The sequence below is a fragment of the Tauraco erythrolophus genome, chromosome 1, assembly GCF_009769465.1.
Source record: "Tauraco erythrolophus isolate bTauEry1 chromosome 1, bTauEry1.pri, whole genome shotgun sequence".
In the NCBI taxonomy this organism is placed as follows: Eukaryota; Metazoa; Chordata; class Aves; order Musophagiformes; family Musophagidae; genus Tauraco; species Tauraco erythrolophus.
The window spans coordinates 67708704-67725068 of record NC_141465.1 but is presented as its reverse complement, the minus strand read 5'-3'; the positions used below and the strand labels follow the sequence as shown (position 1 = coordinate 67725068).

At 39.8% G+C, this 16365-nt stretch overlaps 1 protein-coding gene across 4 annotated transcripts in view; it reads right to left on the bottom strand.

Moving 5' to 3' along the window:
* The window catches only part of RASA3 (RAS p21 protein activator 3), a 135220-nt gene that overhangs the window by 30912 nt on the left and 87943 nt on the right, over positions 1–16365 (bottom strand). For all 4 annotated transcript variants that reach the window (XM_086610699.1, XM_086610685.1, XM_086610693.1 and 1 more), the window contains one exon: positions 2337–2417. In XM_086610699.1, coding sequence (XP_086466825.1) covers positions 2337–2417 — 81 coding nt within the window. The remainder of the gene's footprint in view (positions 1–2336; positions 2418–16365) is intronic.

Below are 16365 nucleotides of genomic sequence, written 5' to 3'. Positions count from 1 at the left end.
GGTCTCAGTCTTGATGTAACTCAAAAATTCCTCATACCCTAAAAGCACATGAGACAGGAAGACTGACATAGCTATTTGTGTTTTATATTTTATAATCCTAGCCTGAGGAATCAATGAATGCTTTTCGATGATGTTAAATAATCACAACCACCTCCTCAGTAAGAATATTTTCATTGCTATATTACCATCCTTTTTCCTGCAGTCCCAACAGCACCTAATATTATGTTGTTGAATTATTATGAGCGGTGCTGAGCAGACGTCTCTTAATTTCTACTGCTCTGTCGGAACAAGGCATGGCAGACCTCCCCCAAAGCACTCACCAGGCAATAGGCCTGATGAAGCTCAGCATTGCCCATGCATCCTTTATGGGCAGTGCCATCCGCCTGCACCTGCCTTTTAAAATGCTTGGCATTGGGCTTAAACCAGCCAATGCATTTCACACAGGCCAGCCAACAGCTGTTTGATGATTTCCAAATGTTATGAACCTATGCTTGATTTATTCTCGTTACCTAGAAGGGAAAAGCTCTGTGTCGTCCTGTGTCATCCATTTTCCCCTACAGCTCTGCAGTAATAAGAAGGCATAGATAAAACAGACACAGATGGAGAGGCACATCAGCCATGTGGAAAACTGACCTACTAATCATTTCATCCCAGAATCTATCCCTCATTTCTCACGCAGAAAAGCTGATTAGATAGCTTGTAACTGCTTATATTAACCGGACAACCCTCTGTATTCTTTTACAGAAGTCAGGCAAAGCTGGGTCTAATTCCCAGTGCTGCTACAGGCTTCCTGTGTGACTTGCATGGGCCAGTCCACCAATATACAATGTTTTCCAGTACATAATACAGGCATAGAAACAGTTTTCATCAGGAAGTCTGAGGGCTCTAAGTACAGATCACATAATAAACAGCAGCACATTTGTTGAAATTTTTATGCTTGGCATTGCATAAATGCAGCAGAATAAAGCAGCTTTCCTACTCTAAAAGGAAAGGCATTGAAATATCCAGAGAGGAGAATGGTGTACAGATTAAGAACATCCCACTATTCCTAGGAGGAGCCGAGAGATAAGAGAGACTAATCGCCTCCAGGTCGTAGGGCAGATTGCCTATCCCATCTCATCAGTCACACTTGCCAATCAACCTCTTTACTGATAAGCCCATCTGGGAGGGGACTAGAAAGCAGGATGCGATTAAGGCAAGCACAATTATTGGGCAATTACAAAGCAGTGGATGGGAATAAGCTGCATGCTGCTGGCTGGAGATAGGACACAAGCCTTCTCCCCCCACCAAAAACCAGATACAAACAGGATGAGCCTATGCTCCTTATTCTGAAGGGAAATATGTTATCAGTTGTCATACATTATCCAGTTGGGGGGATGGGAGGAAGCAGACAAAGAAAGGTAAGTTTGGACATTCAAGGATACAATGGTGACTCAAAACATCTCCCTCCAGTGTCAGTAATAGCCAGCCAGTACCGTCTGAAACAAGTTATAGGCTTAAAACATCAAAGCATATAACTCAAATGCACAGCTCACTAACAGAGATATGGCATAACACACCTAGACAAAGACGAAGAATACAGACCAGTCTCAGACTTCTCTGCATGCAAGGTAATTATTTGTCAAGAATGCATCTTATTTATAGTATTTTCAATAAATTATTGTGAAACGTTATGAATAATTGATGATAACGAATCTGATTCTTTGAGGTCATAGCAGAGCTATTTGTTTCTAACATGGTATAGACATAAAAGATGACTCCAGATAAGCAGAAACAAAACAGTGACATCCAACAGCAAGGGAAATTTTTATAACAGAACAGGAACATTTAATTCCAAATTTAAACTGAAGAATATTATGCAGAATCTCATTATTAAAATCTCATTCCGAATTGTATCCATGCTATTATGTCCACATTTATCAAATTATAGGACTGAGCCACCTAGGGCTTTTGACATACACATTAATTTGCCACACCCTGAAAGCGAAAAGACTCCAAATATTCACATGCAAACATGCACACTCTGCAAGATGTTGATGTACTCAGCTTTCTCTTCTGCTCCTGCACAAAATTAGGCAATAAATTTGCTAAAAAAACAGCTTCCAACTGTGAGGTGAGAAGATGCACAAATTAAGCCTAACCACAAATTACATACTCCAGGATACTCAAATTATTCAGACCTTTACATAAATCAAAACTGCACACACAAACACTTAACATATTCTAGTGGTGTCTAAATGCTCCCATCTGGCCATCTGAGAATGCAGATTTCTAATAGACAAAGGAAACAGAAACTATCCTTATAAAATGTAAGCTCTTGTACGTGCAATACTTGCCTGGAGGGTCCTGCCAAGGTAACCGTGGCATAGGGATCACATTGCCCGTTCACAATGGGAAGTCCTTGGCATTCTAAAACTCTAGAAAAGAAGAAATTGCAGGCAAACAAATCGATGAAATGGGAAGAGACTGGAGTGAAAATAAAAGCAATGCATTTTCATCCTGTTCCCTTTTTGCAATACTTTAAGGAATTGAAATGTCACTTAGAACGAGCCTTTAATTTATACTTAAACTCGAAAACACATTTTGGTCTTACATACTAACTTTAACAGGGTCAAGAGCACTGTTAAATTACAGAGAAACCTTAACTCGAAGGATTCTTATTATGCAAGTACAACAACTTAAGGTTCATGAAATAAGAGTCTGCTGTCAAGATGGGAGCTGTCAGCACATTAAAATTCCATGACAACTTATTCACCAAAAAAAAACATAACCAGAATTTACTTCTGTAACAAAAGACTAAATGCACAGACAGATCCCAGCAGTAGTCAAGTAATTTCTCAGATTCACATTCATAAAGGCCTCAGTGCTTTTGACAAAATGTGGTATGGGCTTATTTGTAAAGATGAGGTTAACTGCAGACCAGGAGACAGTAGGAAACAGACATCTTTCTCCATAAAACTTTTAAATAGGAAAAATGAAGAAACGCATTCAGCAGCTCTGCACTGAAGAAGTCAAAGAGACAGTGGAGGGACAAAATGGAACAAATCGGGTTTTGCTGCAAGCCATGGTGAGAAATCTGCACTTTCACACTCTCAATATCTCTTTGGAAAAAAAGAAAAAAAATTCAACAATACCACACCCCAAAACAGTAAAAAAAATATTTCATGTTTAACTAGTTAAAACCTACTGAGGAACGCAGTACCAATTGGAAACAAACGCAGACAAGCCAGTTGCCAGGACTCTCCCTCCTGAAACAAGTTCTGCTACCAACAAATAAGCCTGTTGGGTTGATGTATTTACACAACTGTAACTGGAAAATTTTGGTGAAGACAAACTCTGAAGCTCTTTGGGCAGGTGAGTAGTACTATATGTGCAGTGTGAAATATCTTGCATGCTTCTGGGTGCTATAAAATCAACAAGAAAAGTAATATCCATTTTACTGCTTTCAGTGACAGCAACTTTGATATAAAAAGATTATTAAAAACAAATCAATAGAGAAAAATTCAGTAACAGATAGCGCTCCACAATTTTATCCACAAATCAAGTTATCTGGTAACATACGATGTGGACCTCAAATACAGTTTAACTACAGACCTATTACTTACTCTGCATAAAGGGAAGAAAAAAATTACTGTTCTACACTAATACAAAAATCGTTTTTGTACAAGAGGAGGTACAGTCCAGATAGGTTCACACAGCCTTAGGAACTACACGAAGACTAAAGACCACAGTAAGGGAGCAAACACAGGCAAGCGATACATTACATTCATAGCTGGATTCTCACACTTATGATCACACAGAATAAAGGCTAATTAATTGGCTTAATACAGACAGCTGCCAATAATGCACTCACTCACCAGCTTCTCATTTGCATAGCCCCTATATGCATGACAAGCTTTCAGTTATTAACCTAATGACTCTTCTTCTCATTACTGATTCACCAACACTAGTGCAAAAGAGAATTATGTTCCGTATTCTGGATACTCAAATGAAATCATAAATGAAAACCACAAAGAAAGTTACGAAAAACTTGGATTCCATAGGCACTGTGGTGCTTTTATATTACTGGACTTCTGCTGTTTCACTACAAGTTTACTTTCCACATAGACAGAGTTTAGAAGCCTCCTAGATGCCTAGTTTAGTAGGTATCTGACTGTGGAGTGCTAACCATGCAAACAGCAAAATTAAAGCCACAAGTTCTATCCCAGCACCAGTGAGAAATGAAAGGTGCAAGCTCCAGTAACCCTCAATGTCAAGCAACACACAATATACATGATTTCATTGTCTAAATGCCTGAATCTAGTGCCATTTCAGTCGACTTAACAGTTTCTTCCCCAGTTCCCTGCTGCTGCTGCGGTAAGGCAGGAGGTATCCAAGGAACATGCATATTTGACAGCTCCACGTCTCTGAAAGGCCTCATAGACAGACTAGATGCTACAGAGAAGTGTGTAGAACAGGCATTTTTGGATGTGCATTAACACAAGTATTGCGAGGAAAATGCTACTTTTTAAATTTTAAAAAGGCAGATGTGAATGGAAAGAACACTTATGGGGAACTTAATACTGTAGCCTTTTGGCAGAGTACCTAGAAACGCAGGAGGAAAAGTGCATAATCACCAGCAGAAAGCCCTTTTGAAGAGGCAGGTCCAGCTTGATTTTCTTGTCAGTAAAGGACAGACCACTTTCCTTCTAGAGGTCTTTACACTAATGTGACTATATTCACAACAGAAACACTTTGCCAGTGAGCTACAGCATGACTGCTGGTAATTCTTCTAAGATAGCACATGGCTTGAACACATTCCTGGTTCAATAAGAACAACTGTACATGAGGTGTCAACCCCCTTACACCCCTTCCACTGCTTCCTTAAGGCAGCCTGTAAGTTCCTTAAAATGAAATAGTAACTCAATGGCTGCATAGCAGTCAGCCAACTTTCGACTGTTGACAAATGGCTTCCAAGCCAGCTCTCATGCATAAAGGAAGAGCTATGTGACATTTAAACACAGAGAAAGCATGTTCAGAGAGAGTATGATTCTTGTTTTAAAAAAAGCAGTCCTTTCAAGAACATGCAGACAATAGAAAGTGATGCCAGACAGCATGATCCACACTTAACGACATGTAGAGGTTACAAATCACTACACAATAAAAATCACAGATGAATTTGCATGATGGAAAATTTGACGTTATCAACACACAAAAAAAATACACATACCCTAACTAAATACATATACAATGATAGGATCTATTCTCCTATTGCCACATAGAAGAATTTTTTATGTTTTTTGTGGCCAGTCCTCTGTTGTTATCACATCAACCGTCAGCAACAGTTACAAAGACAAATAGTACCATTAGTTGGTCAGAGAGAACCCAGCAACATAAATCACTGGGCACTTGCATCTTGAACTGTGCATGCTCTACAAAACATGGAGAACAACAACAGGATGACTCCTCATCGCTTATGGCTCTCCCAGGTTTGTACTCTCCAGCTCAGAAAACAGAAGTTATCCATTCATGAACAGCTTACAAAATCATGAATGGTGTGAAGAATATTTCCTCATAAAATAAGAACTGAGTGGCACATAATGAAATTACCAGACAGCAGGTTTAAAACAAACAAAAGGAAGTACTTTTTCCACACAATGCATAATGAAATCACAAAACTTATTGCCATGGGATGCTGCGGAGGCCAAAAGAATACATGGATTCAAATCAGGACTACACAAACTCATGGAGCGTAGGTTTGTCAGCAGCTATTAAAGTTTAATGGTCCAGAAGTCTCTTCCAGCTCAGGAAAGCCCAAATTGCTGATTTGAGAAGGGTGTAACACTGGAGCAATCATACCACATTTGAAGCATCACTCATCAGAAAATATCAGAAACAGTCCTAGGCTAGACTAGAGGGGCATTTAACACAGTAGGGTAGTTTTTATGTTTTCTCAGGAAAAAAACAAAACCAACCAAACAAAAAAAATACACAGATGTTCTCATACAGTCACAATGACTTAAGAGTAAGGCATTTCTTTGTGTGCAGTTGGAATAAGAGCAGCAACAACAACCTTGAAAGACACAAATGTGGGAAAACAGGAAACAGACGCAGACATAAACTCTATCCCAAGCCTTTCAGGTAATTCAAAAGTGGTTGTTGTTTAAGGATGTTGGAGAAAGAGGGCAAAAGACTGACAACTTAGGATTTTGAGGAAGGAAGGCTATGTCTGGAGAGAGGTTCACTCTGGTTCTTATATCTTACAAAGCATTGTGGGGAGAGACAATAAAATGTAACAAGGCACAGGTCTGGTTGACTCATGTTAGTACACCCTCATTAGTTGCAGGAAACTGTAATCCTAGAGCTGCTTTCATTATGGCCATTTTCTTCAGTCATGGGAAAGTTGCTAGGTAAATTAACACTGCTCCTCTCCCAACCTGGTACCAAAACACTGGCTTTAATTGGAAAGCAGGAAAAGAGCTACAACAAGATGACAGCTACTCAGAGACATGATAAAATGGAGCCTCAATTCTTCCACATGGGTTATCATATTATTAAGACTGATGGTTCATATCTGGATTAGATAAAAAAAAACATATTAAAAAAAACCTGTACCAAAACAAAGGTATCATCTCAGAGGAGGGGGAGCATGCTGGGAAGCAGTGAATAAAGCCAGTAAAAATGAAATACTTTTGCTCTAATCATCTTGCAGAATTAATTTAACATACGTGTACCAGGATAATGAAAAAAAGCCTAGGCAATCAAGATTATTCAAGAATTACAAGTTGACTCATCAGGCCCCAGAGGAAAAATGTCTGGTAGCTACTAGAATCTTTTCTGCCCAACTAGTAGTTTCTGATCATCAGCTTCCTCAAGTCCAGCTGGGGCAGGACAAGCCACCCCTTGCAGCAAGCCTGGCTGGGCTGGGCTAAGGTTATTGCTGGGTCATATGGGAAAACTCTCAATGCAGCTGCCTCACTGTATTTTGCTTGTGGTTTATAAAATTAACAGGTTTCAAGGAACAAGACATTTCAGTTTTCAATGTGGTTCATGACCAAACCTTTACAAGAATAAATAAGCTATAGAGAATTCCCAGAGGGTGAAAGAAAACCTCAAAACCAAACACACCATGAGCATGCCGCCTTGCCTTTAAATTACATGATTACAGAAGTTGAGAGGGAGGCCGGGGGAGAAGATTTTGAAAAAAGACTAAGCAGCTCACATCTGACAATACAGGCATTCCCTCTGTGGGTTGCCAGCCAAGAGCTGTAGGTTGCAGCCTCTGAGACAGCCCCTACAAAAAAATCATACTCAAAACCAAGCTTAACACAAGCGAGTAACATTAGGATGATCCAAGCCTGTGGGCGTTCCACATCCTTTCCTTGGAATCTCAAAAATTATTTGAAAATTATAGGCTTTCTGATTAGTTCAGGATGCACATGTGTCATCAGCATCCTTTTGTGCCAGAACAGACAACCAACGCAAAAATGGACACGAAGAAAAGAAACCAGAAGGGACAAAGTTGCCCTTAAAATGTGTATCCATATTTACTGTTCTTTCCAGACTTAATCACTTCCAATGTGCCTAGTCAGGCTTAGTTCTTCCCCCAGTTTCAACCTAGGATAGGGAGCAGCACACTGTTGCCATTCCCTTTTCTCAAGTCAGACTGCTTTCTCACCGTGATTCCTCAACAGAAAATAAATAAATCTTTTTTCCTACACAATCTTGCTTTTCTGTCACTGTACATAAGCCATGTATATTAATTGCATTCACATACATACTGGGTTCCTGGGATCAATCTTAACGCTTGGCAAGTTTACTGATATATCTTATTAATCTTCTATTTCCAGCCTCCACTTGTTTTACCACTCTTGTTTCCTAATCTTGAGACTTGGTCCCATCTCATATGTGTATTTTTTTGGCCATACTCGGGTTCTTCTCTGCATCATTTCAAAGACAAGAGACTTCCTCCTCCTTGCTTGCTCTAACGATCTAATTATTACTTGAACACTCAGTACTTTCTGTGGTACGCCTGACCAGAAAGAGAAGTAGCAACTTAAAAGCAAACTTTGTGGTAGATTTGTCAGAACTGTCATCAAAACAATGCACCTTTGGCTTATGCTAAGTACTTGTTTGGTAAGGTACACTCCCCAGCATTGGTGTATGACTTATTTCTTAAGTGTCTTTTTTTTCCCCCCTCCCTACTGACTATAGGATCATCTTGTAACATACGTATTATCCTGAGTACCTTGTGTCCTGGTTTCAGCTGGGACAGAGTTAGTTCTTCTTTTTAACAGCTCTTACTGTAACAGCTCTTACTCCTCTTTCAGGAGTAAGAGAGCACCTCTGAATAGTTTCCCTTTGTGAACGGGCTTCTCAGGGCACATAAAACAGGCTATTAATCTCCAGTCTTCTCCTCTAGTCTGACCATAAAGAAGCGGTGCTTCCCCTTTCCTTGCCGCATTCAGTCCATTCTTGAAGACATTGTCCTTTTCTTTCAGTGCAGCCCTGCATCATGATCCAAGCTCCTTATTCATTCCCAGTGGTTTAAGAGGAACTTTGAGGTAACTGCATGACAGACTTCCATGTGTACCTTGGCCAACCTCACATCTGTGCTCACACATTATAGCTGCTCTCAGACTAGTGAACTGACTTCTGTCTTCCACTGCAAGCAGGAATTGTTCCCAGGCCTCCTTCGTATTCCCTCGATCTGCGCATGACCAGGACCTTGCTCATCAGTCATACTAATGTATGAGGAGCTTTGCCTGGATGTATCTGCATCCACCACTACAAAGCACAAAGCAAAGACACTACATCTAGCTCAGAAATTCCCTGAATCATAAGTTTCTGAAGGCCAGGAGAATGTATTACTGTATGACTGCTCTCAACTCTTCACCTCCTACTGGACACACTCAGAGACAGTGTCCTGGGTTTTGATCTGACCAAATGTCACATCTGAAGTGCTGTTAGTGCACCTTCAGACAAACCTCACACTTCCTCTTCACTTCCACAAAGTAATCTACTGGATCTTCATTCAGGATTTAACATAAATCCACAACCCTTTTTTGCCAAGAGGCTGATCAAGTGGCCTGTTTCTTCTGGAATGAGGCAAAAATTTTCAAAATTTACACAATCCTAGTTGAATTACACTCTGCCTCCACCATCAAAAACACTAAGATAATTATGTCCTGATCTCTTCAAAATTTCTTTACCAATCCATACTCTTACTCTGCCTTGCCCCTGTCCCCAGGGAATAAGGAGGCTGCAATAGTGCATCCACATCTTGAGTCAAGCCTTTGTCCTCTGGATGAACATTGAAGCCAAAAGATCATGCCCACTCCCACTAAGCGAATTCTAGTAAACGATTTCAAAAGTACCTATTCCTTGACTTTTCAAAATGATCTACTTGTACCAAACCAAAATTTCCTACTGTTCTTCTCACCCACATGCTTTTTGCACTGGGAACAGACTAGTTTCTTCTGGAAGTGATTCTAACATACTGGAAATTGTCCACAGCTGCAATTCTCAGCCATGCTGCTCCTCTCCATTTTATCCATCCAACACCAGCAGTACCCTATCCTCTTTGGATGATACCTTCCTCCTTCTTTGTTGGGGTCCAATTTTGGGATTTTTTTTTTGTGAACAAACATGTTCTGGCTTATAAACAAGAAAACTCTTGCCATCTCCTTAACCTCTGAGAGGACTGATGCTTAACTGGAGCTATTTTTTCCTCCTTCATGTGACAATTGACTTTGCCACAAAAATCCGTGGCATTAAATGAAATCTTGCCCCTTTCAAACAAATGGCACAACTTTACCTGGGACCAGCATTTCACTCAATGTGTATTTCCTTAAAATAAAGGCTGTACAGCATTTGATGTATTAGCTCTGAAACGTTTATATACAAGGTACATTATACACTCAAAATCATCCTCATTTCAGCTCCTGAAATCTGGATAGCACTTATGCAGATCAGAGGAACAGGTTGTGCAGGCAACTAAGTTGATTTTTCCCTTTAATATACCCTCCAAAGCCTCCACACCAAAAGCACAATAGAAACCTTGAAACCCTGAGATTACAGCTGCAACCCCACAACTGCCTTTTCTTCCCCATTCCCAGTTGAGTTCAAAATAGTTGCAGTCCAGCAAAACATTTAAACATGTTCTTAAACTCATGTTATCCTGAACATAGGTTCCTTCCAGAGCTGATCTACAACAGGTTCACAGCCTCATGCAGCACCCAGATCAGCTTTTGGTCTTCACTGGAAAGCTCCGTATGCGCAACATTTCTGTCACGCACGCACAATTCTTGTTAACATAAGGCTGTTAATGGCGATTTCCTTCGGACAGAGCAGAGGAAGAGGAACTGACTGTTAATATTTGGGCTTGAGCAACAACCTATTTCCCAGGTATTTACTGAAGATATTTTACAGCAAAACAGGAACAAATATTCCTACAAAGCCAGCTGATCCACAGAAAGCAAATGAAAGCTAATGAGTACAACCCTTGCTTCTCCGACCTAAATCAAATATTAGAGATATTACAGTAAAACTACTGATAATGCAAAAAACTATTTCATTAAACATAAGGGAAGAAATACTGTTAACACATACGCATCCCTAAACCCACTATCACTTCAGATAAACTGCAAAATTTTCTTATGACAGTAGACATCTAAACATTTCTTAATAATTTAAAAATCACATGGACTTTTTTCTACTATTAATATGGGAGCTGTCCTCCACGCTACAGCTCAAAACATCTAATTTGCTTCCCAATATCGGCTCTAGAAAGACTTAAAACCACGCATTTACAGAGTACCATCTGTACGCTGTACTAAATAAAGAGAACAGACTAAAAAGTGGGTGTCAGACATCCTGTTCTCATAGGACAAGGAGTTAATCCATTAGCAGCTACACCAGTTTATGAATCAACTACAGAAGAGTTGCAAGCCTCCTAAAAGGCACTTCAGAAAGTTTTCATTAGGTCAATATAAAAAATGGTTAAATTATCTTCTGTGACAGTGCCCTGAGGCCTTAAGCAAAGACACAAGCTTGCTGAAATTTTGAACTGCACTGATTTAGTGACCGCTATGGGCACTGACATCATCATTTTCTCCCGCCTTGGTCTCGGACTTGCAGCCCCAGTTATTAACAGGGAACAATAGCTGAACGACAGGAGAGCAAAGCGAAAGGGTAAGTAAGGAGGAGTTATTTCTAGCACACATTGATTTTCAGAGAAGACAAAAGACCCAAATACAAGTTGCAGCAAAGCAAGAAGTATGCAAAAATTCAGGCAATAGCAACACAAAAGAAGAGGTACAATCAGGGAAGGATAAAGTTGCTTAATGACAGAATTATATTGGTTCTTGTAGAGAAAGTGAAGAAATTTGAATTTGATGTATGATGACAACAATTACAATATGCAGCAAACGATTATAGCCTAGACAACAGCTTTAGCTGAGCTGACTGTGGCCTACGGCAATATTGAATGGAAGCAATGAGATACTGTCTGTACAGGCAGATAAGGAAAGAAAGACCACCAAAAGGCAGCATGGGAGTCGGACACAGAAAGGTTGTTATGAGTACATAATGAAGCCAGCCAGTGACACAAAAATCTTTCAGGTTGTTTTTCCTTGCTTGGAAACGTAGGTCAGTCTCAAGAAGACGCACAATGAGCTATATGGGATATACAGGGTTTATGGAAACGAAACTGCAACGATCTCTGACTTGAGGCCTGTCCAAGTTTAACCTGCTCCCAGAAAGGAGGTGCCTGTACACAGCACAATTCCTCCTTTCAGGCAGTGCCTGCATGTCACGTATACATGCATGAGCACACAAGCAAACAAAATAAGCTGCATGAGCATGTCCTGACTTTTCCCCTCTGCCCGCCAGCGGGGGCCACAAGCATCTACAACTAACTATTAGATGGACTGGTAACTGTACGAGAAGAAAGACAAAATGAAGAAGCTAGACTGGGATGAATTTCAGTCATTCCAAAAGATGAATGGCAGGGCAAAAGTTACCAAGAAAACACACAAAGAAAAAGCTTTCGATTCTACTGGCAGGGATCCGATTATGAAGTAAGCAAAAAGACAAGAGAGGAAGAGACTAAAACCAGAAGCTTTAAAGAACTTACGACAGAGAGAAGGAAATAAGGCACTCTGGGGGTGGGGGTGGCATTGAACTGTAAGAAACAAAACAGCAAAACAGAAGCACCATGTCCTTAACTTACCTAGAGATTTCCTACCTAACTAGTGCCTAAGGGTTTCCTCCAAAGTGCTGAGTATAGCCAAGCCAAATAACTACTCCAGGTTGGCCACAGATGGAAATATTTTAAATAAAAATTTGGACATGCTGGTAAGCAACCTCAACAGACAGACATCTGATAAAACCAGGAGAGCACGAAGTACAGCAGATTGGAGGAAACCATCTAAATCTCATGCCACAACGCACTTGAACCACAGGGCAGAATAACCCAGAACTCTTGGGTCAAGGAAATGCATCAGCTGAGAGTCTGGATCAAATCTCAACAACTTTTGGGTGACAGGGGGTGCACACAGGAAAGGAAGGCAAGGGAACGAGATGATTTAATGAGAGCCGTGGCAACAACAGAATGAAAACTCACCTAGCTTCTCATCCCTACACAGTCTAAGTATAATGGATTTCTGTACTAAATGAATCATGGAAGACTCTTTCACATAGATCCTCATATCCTATATTTAATTACATGTATTATAGTGGCAAATACACCTTTGTAAATAAATTAAAAAAAAAAACACTTAAAAAAATAGCTCACAATTTAAAAAGAAAAGAAGTAATTATTTGTGGACATAGAAAACAATCAAATATGCCTTCAAACACTACATGGAGGCTACAACCTTCTGTATTGGGCATGCCTTGACACACCTGAGGTAGGCAGAATTTTTAATGCTTTAAAAACACAACTTGAAACAACTCAGAACAACTTTTGATTACATTTATGTGAATAAGCAGATGATCTGGGATCTTGATTAACAATATTTATCATTAAAGGGCAGTGATCTTTCCTACTCATGCAGTACTTTCATTAAGAAATTCAAATTAAGCTGATTCATCACCACTAGTGAAACCTGACGGCAGCTAAGTTGCCAACTGAGTCCCAAAGTAATGCGATGCATTGAATTCATTTTGATAGGAGAACTGGGCTAATGTTATACAAATTGTGTCACAGTTAACATGAAAACACTCTCCAACTAGAATTTAAGAAATAAAAACTTGACGCTGTCTAGATTTACATAACTAGAGAGATGTTAACATACCTCATTGTGACTACAGACAACTGTAATCAAGCAGAGGAGGCAAAAAAAAAAAATTAAAATTACACAGTATCAAGTATTTAACAGTAAAATCAAGGCATTATATCCTCAAAACTATGTTTTATTAAAAAACAAAGTACAGAAATATTCAATCCAAATCAGCATGCAGATACACTCAGTTTGTGAAAGGCAGGAAGCAGAACTGTGGAGTTTTCTTTAGTTATTCAAACAGCAAATACAGATCAGGTTCTTAAGTTCATTTACCTAAATTTTTTACACTAAGGCAGATATAGCTGTTCATTCCAAGAACAACAAACATCATAGGCATCAAAAAGCACATTTTGTAACAGATTTTCCCATGAAATTAACTGAATAATTTCCCATGAAATGAACTGAAAAATCCTCCTCAATGTCTCTGATTTGGCAAGAGGAGAGATAAAATAGGATTCATAAACCACTCATTTAGAAAACAGCTGTCACAGGACAGTGACTTGCCTACTTTGAATCCTTCCTCTGGTCCTACAGGGCCACTTACTTCATTGTGAGATTTGATTATGCTAAAATCACTGAAGTGGGTACTGAAACACCTCGCATATAAGGCAATACATGTGCAGCTTTGCAGAGCTAGTGTAACACCTTCATGGATCAATTGCTGTCCTTTCTTATCAGTAGTGGGTATACTGTTATGACTGTTGGTGCCCTTAGCTCCTGCTATAGCCTCTCCCTTACAAGACTCAGCAGAGAAAGGGACCATCTCTCCTGGAGATGCGCTACAGTGTTCTGCGCCTAGAGGATCAAACTGTGAATATAATACAGAAATTGCAGGAAGGATGTTTTGGGGCCATTCTATGGAAACACCAAAGGAAGCGGGACCTGCAGACAAAACCTCCATTAGCAGTGAAACCTTCTTAATAAAGTATCATCCTGTGCAACATCACAACTGTAAAGCACCAGACTCCCAAGACTCTCCACAACTTTTAAGACTTTAGGAAAACACCCACCTGGAATGATCCTGCCTGATGCTTTCTCCTCTAAGAACATATAGATATATTGTCTTATAGGTAGTGTTTCAGAAAAAAAAACAAACCACAAACATTAAATGATTTAGACTTTTCTGAGTGATGGCCTACTACTGAGTCATCCCAGAGCAATACCCAGAAGGTGCCTGGAGAGAGGAAGGCACAGACTTTTAATGGAAGACAAAATACCTCAACCAGCTGGACAGGTTAAAGCACCAGGTGAGACTTCCTGCACAATGAGAGCACATCAGAATAGTAAATCTGGTACCGTAACAGGAGCAAAGCATGACACGTATTGTGAACAGCTTCCACTGGCACACTGTCCCTTTTTACTTTCTACCCTGAAAGGCCAGTTATGTCCTAGTTTCAGCTAAAAATCAATGCTATCCCATCCAAAGAGTGCTCTGCTTCACCAAGTGATGCTTACACTGTTGTTTGTACAGCACTAAGATCCCTGGTGATGAAAAACAATGCAAAGACAGACCTCTTTAAAGAAGTTTTCAGTGTCTTGTCATTTTAGATCATCTTAGGGGAAAACAAGATGCTAATTAGGGCATGGTCAGGTAGGCATTCTGGTATAACCAGTTGTAATTAGTAGCCCACATCAGTTTTATAATTCCAGTTATTACACAAACAGTTCATACTCACGTAAAGTTTCTCCTCGTATTTTGGGACCAAAAGGGATCATTATGATCACATAGCCTGGCCTCTTTCAACACAGTGATGAAAGCTCTCACCTAAGTCAAGCTGTGCAACAAATTCATGATGTCTACTGCATCTCCCAAGTACTTTCCTGAAAGAAATCAAGGCTTAACTCAATGGACTCACGATGATTAAAATATGCTTACAGGGTTCTACAGGAAACTGTTCACTGATTAATGATCATGACTCAGAGGAAAAAAAGAAAGTGTTTTACTACTTCTTTCCCACTAGATCAGCCTTTAGCTTCCAACCGTTGGATATCACTGTTGTAAGAATAAGTAACCGTACAAAGCTCTGAATAGCGTGCATACTATGGTTTCATCAGTTTGAAGTTTTTCTTGCATTAATCAAACACTTGGCTCACTGTGAGACACATTTACCAGATCTACAATTCTTTCTATAGTTCTTCTATGAACTCTTCTGAGTTTAACAGCATTCTCTTCTGCTTGGTCTCCTAAAGACACAGGCTTATGAGAAAATGCTTTCTGTCTACATTTGGTCATCAATCTCCCACTGATAATTTTTTTGAATCAGTTAGGGATTTCCATAAAATTTGAAAAAGTGGCAGAGATCTCAAAAGATGACTCCAGTTCTACGAATTGTGTTAAATTCAATAGCTGTGTAGAGAAAAGAGCACCACTGGATGTCCCCAGGGAAGAAAGGGCTGCACATGGCAGTTCAGTGATTCTCTGTAGCCACTGACTCAACAGTACCCATGTAGCAAGAGTCGGCCATCACACTCTGCCACCTCTTACCAACATGATGTTTAGGCTAGCAGGGCAGGAAACTGGACAATACGGCAGCGACTGTCAAGGAACTAAAAGGGTAACCCCATGTGCAGCCGGTACATCTGCAGCTGTATAGTCTAGCTGAATTCTTGCTTCCGCTTCAAGCTTATATGAAATTATGACAAAAACATCAGCTTGGAAGCAAGTCAACTGTAAAATGAGTTAAAATTAATTGCAGACTCTATTGCCTCCAAAAGCACAGCCTTCTTGCCAATTTCAGTGCTTGTTAGAACGGTATCTTGCATTTTCTTTCAAAATATTTGCCTTTTCTCTTTGTATTTGAGAGAACAAAATAACTTGTACAAACTGACTTGTACAGTTGGAAGGAAGAGTGGGACAGTGAAAATGACTGATCTTAGCATCCTATTAAATTAAAAATGCATATTAAAAGACTTTTAATCTTTCCCAGTCACAAGTGCTTTTCATGTGACACATACATAATTAGCAGCACAGATGAAACATTTCACAATCAACTCTTACTGAAAATGCCAGAAAATGGCATTCAAGTCAAAGGTTTACACCAAGAAGCAGGGGTGGAGAGGGGGGTACAGCAGACACCTGGTCATTTTAGTACTGGGGACT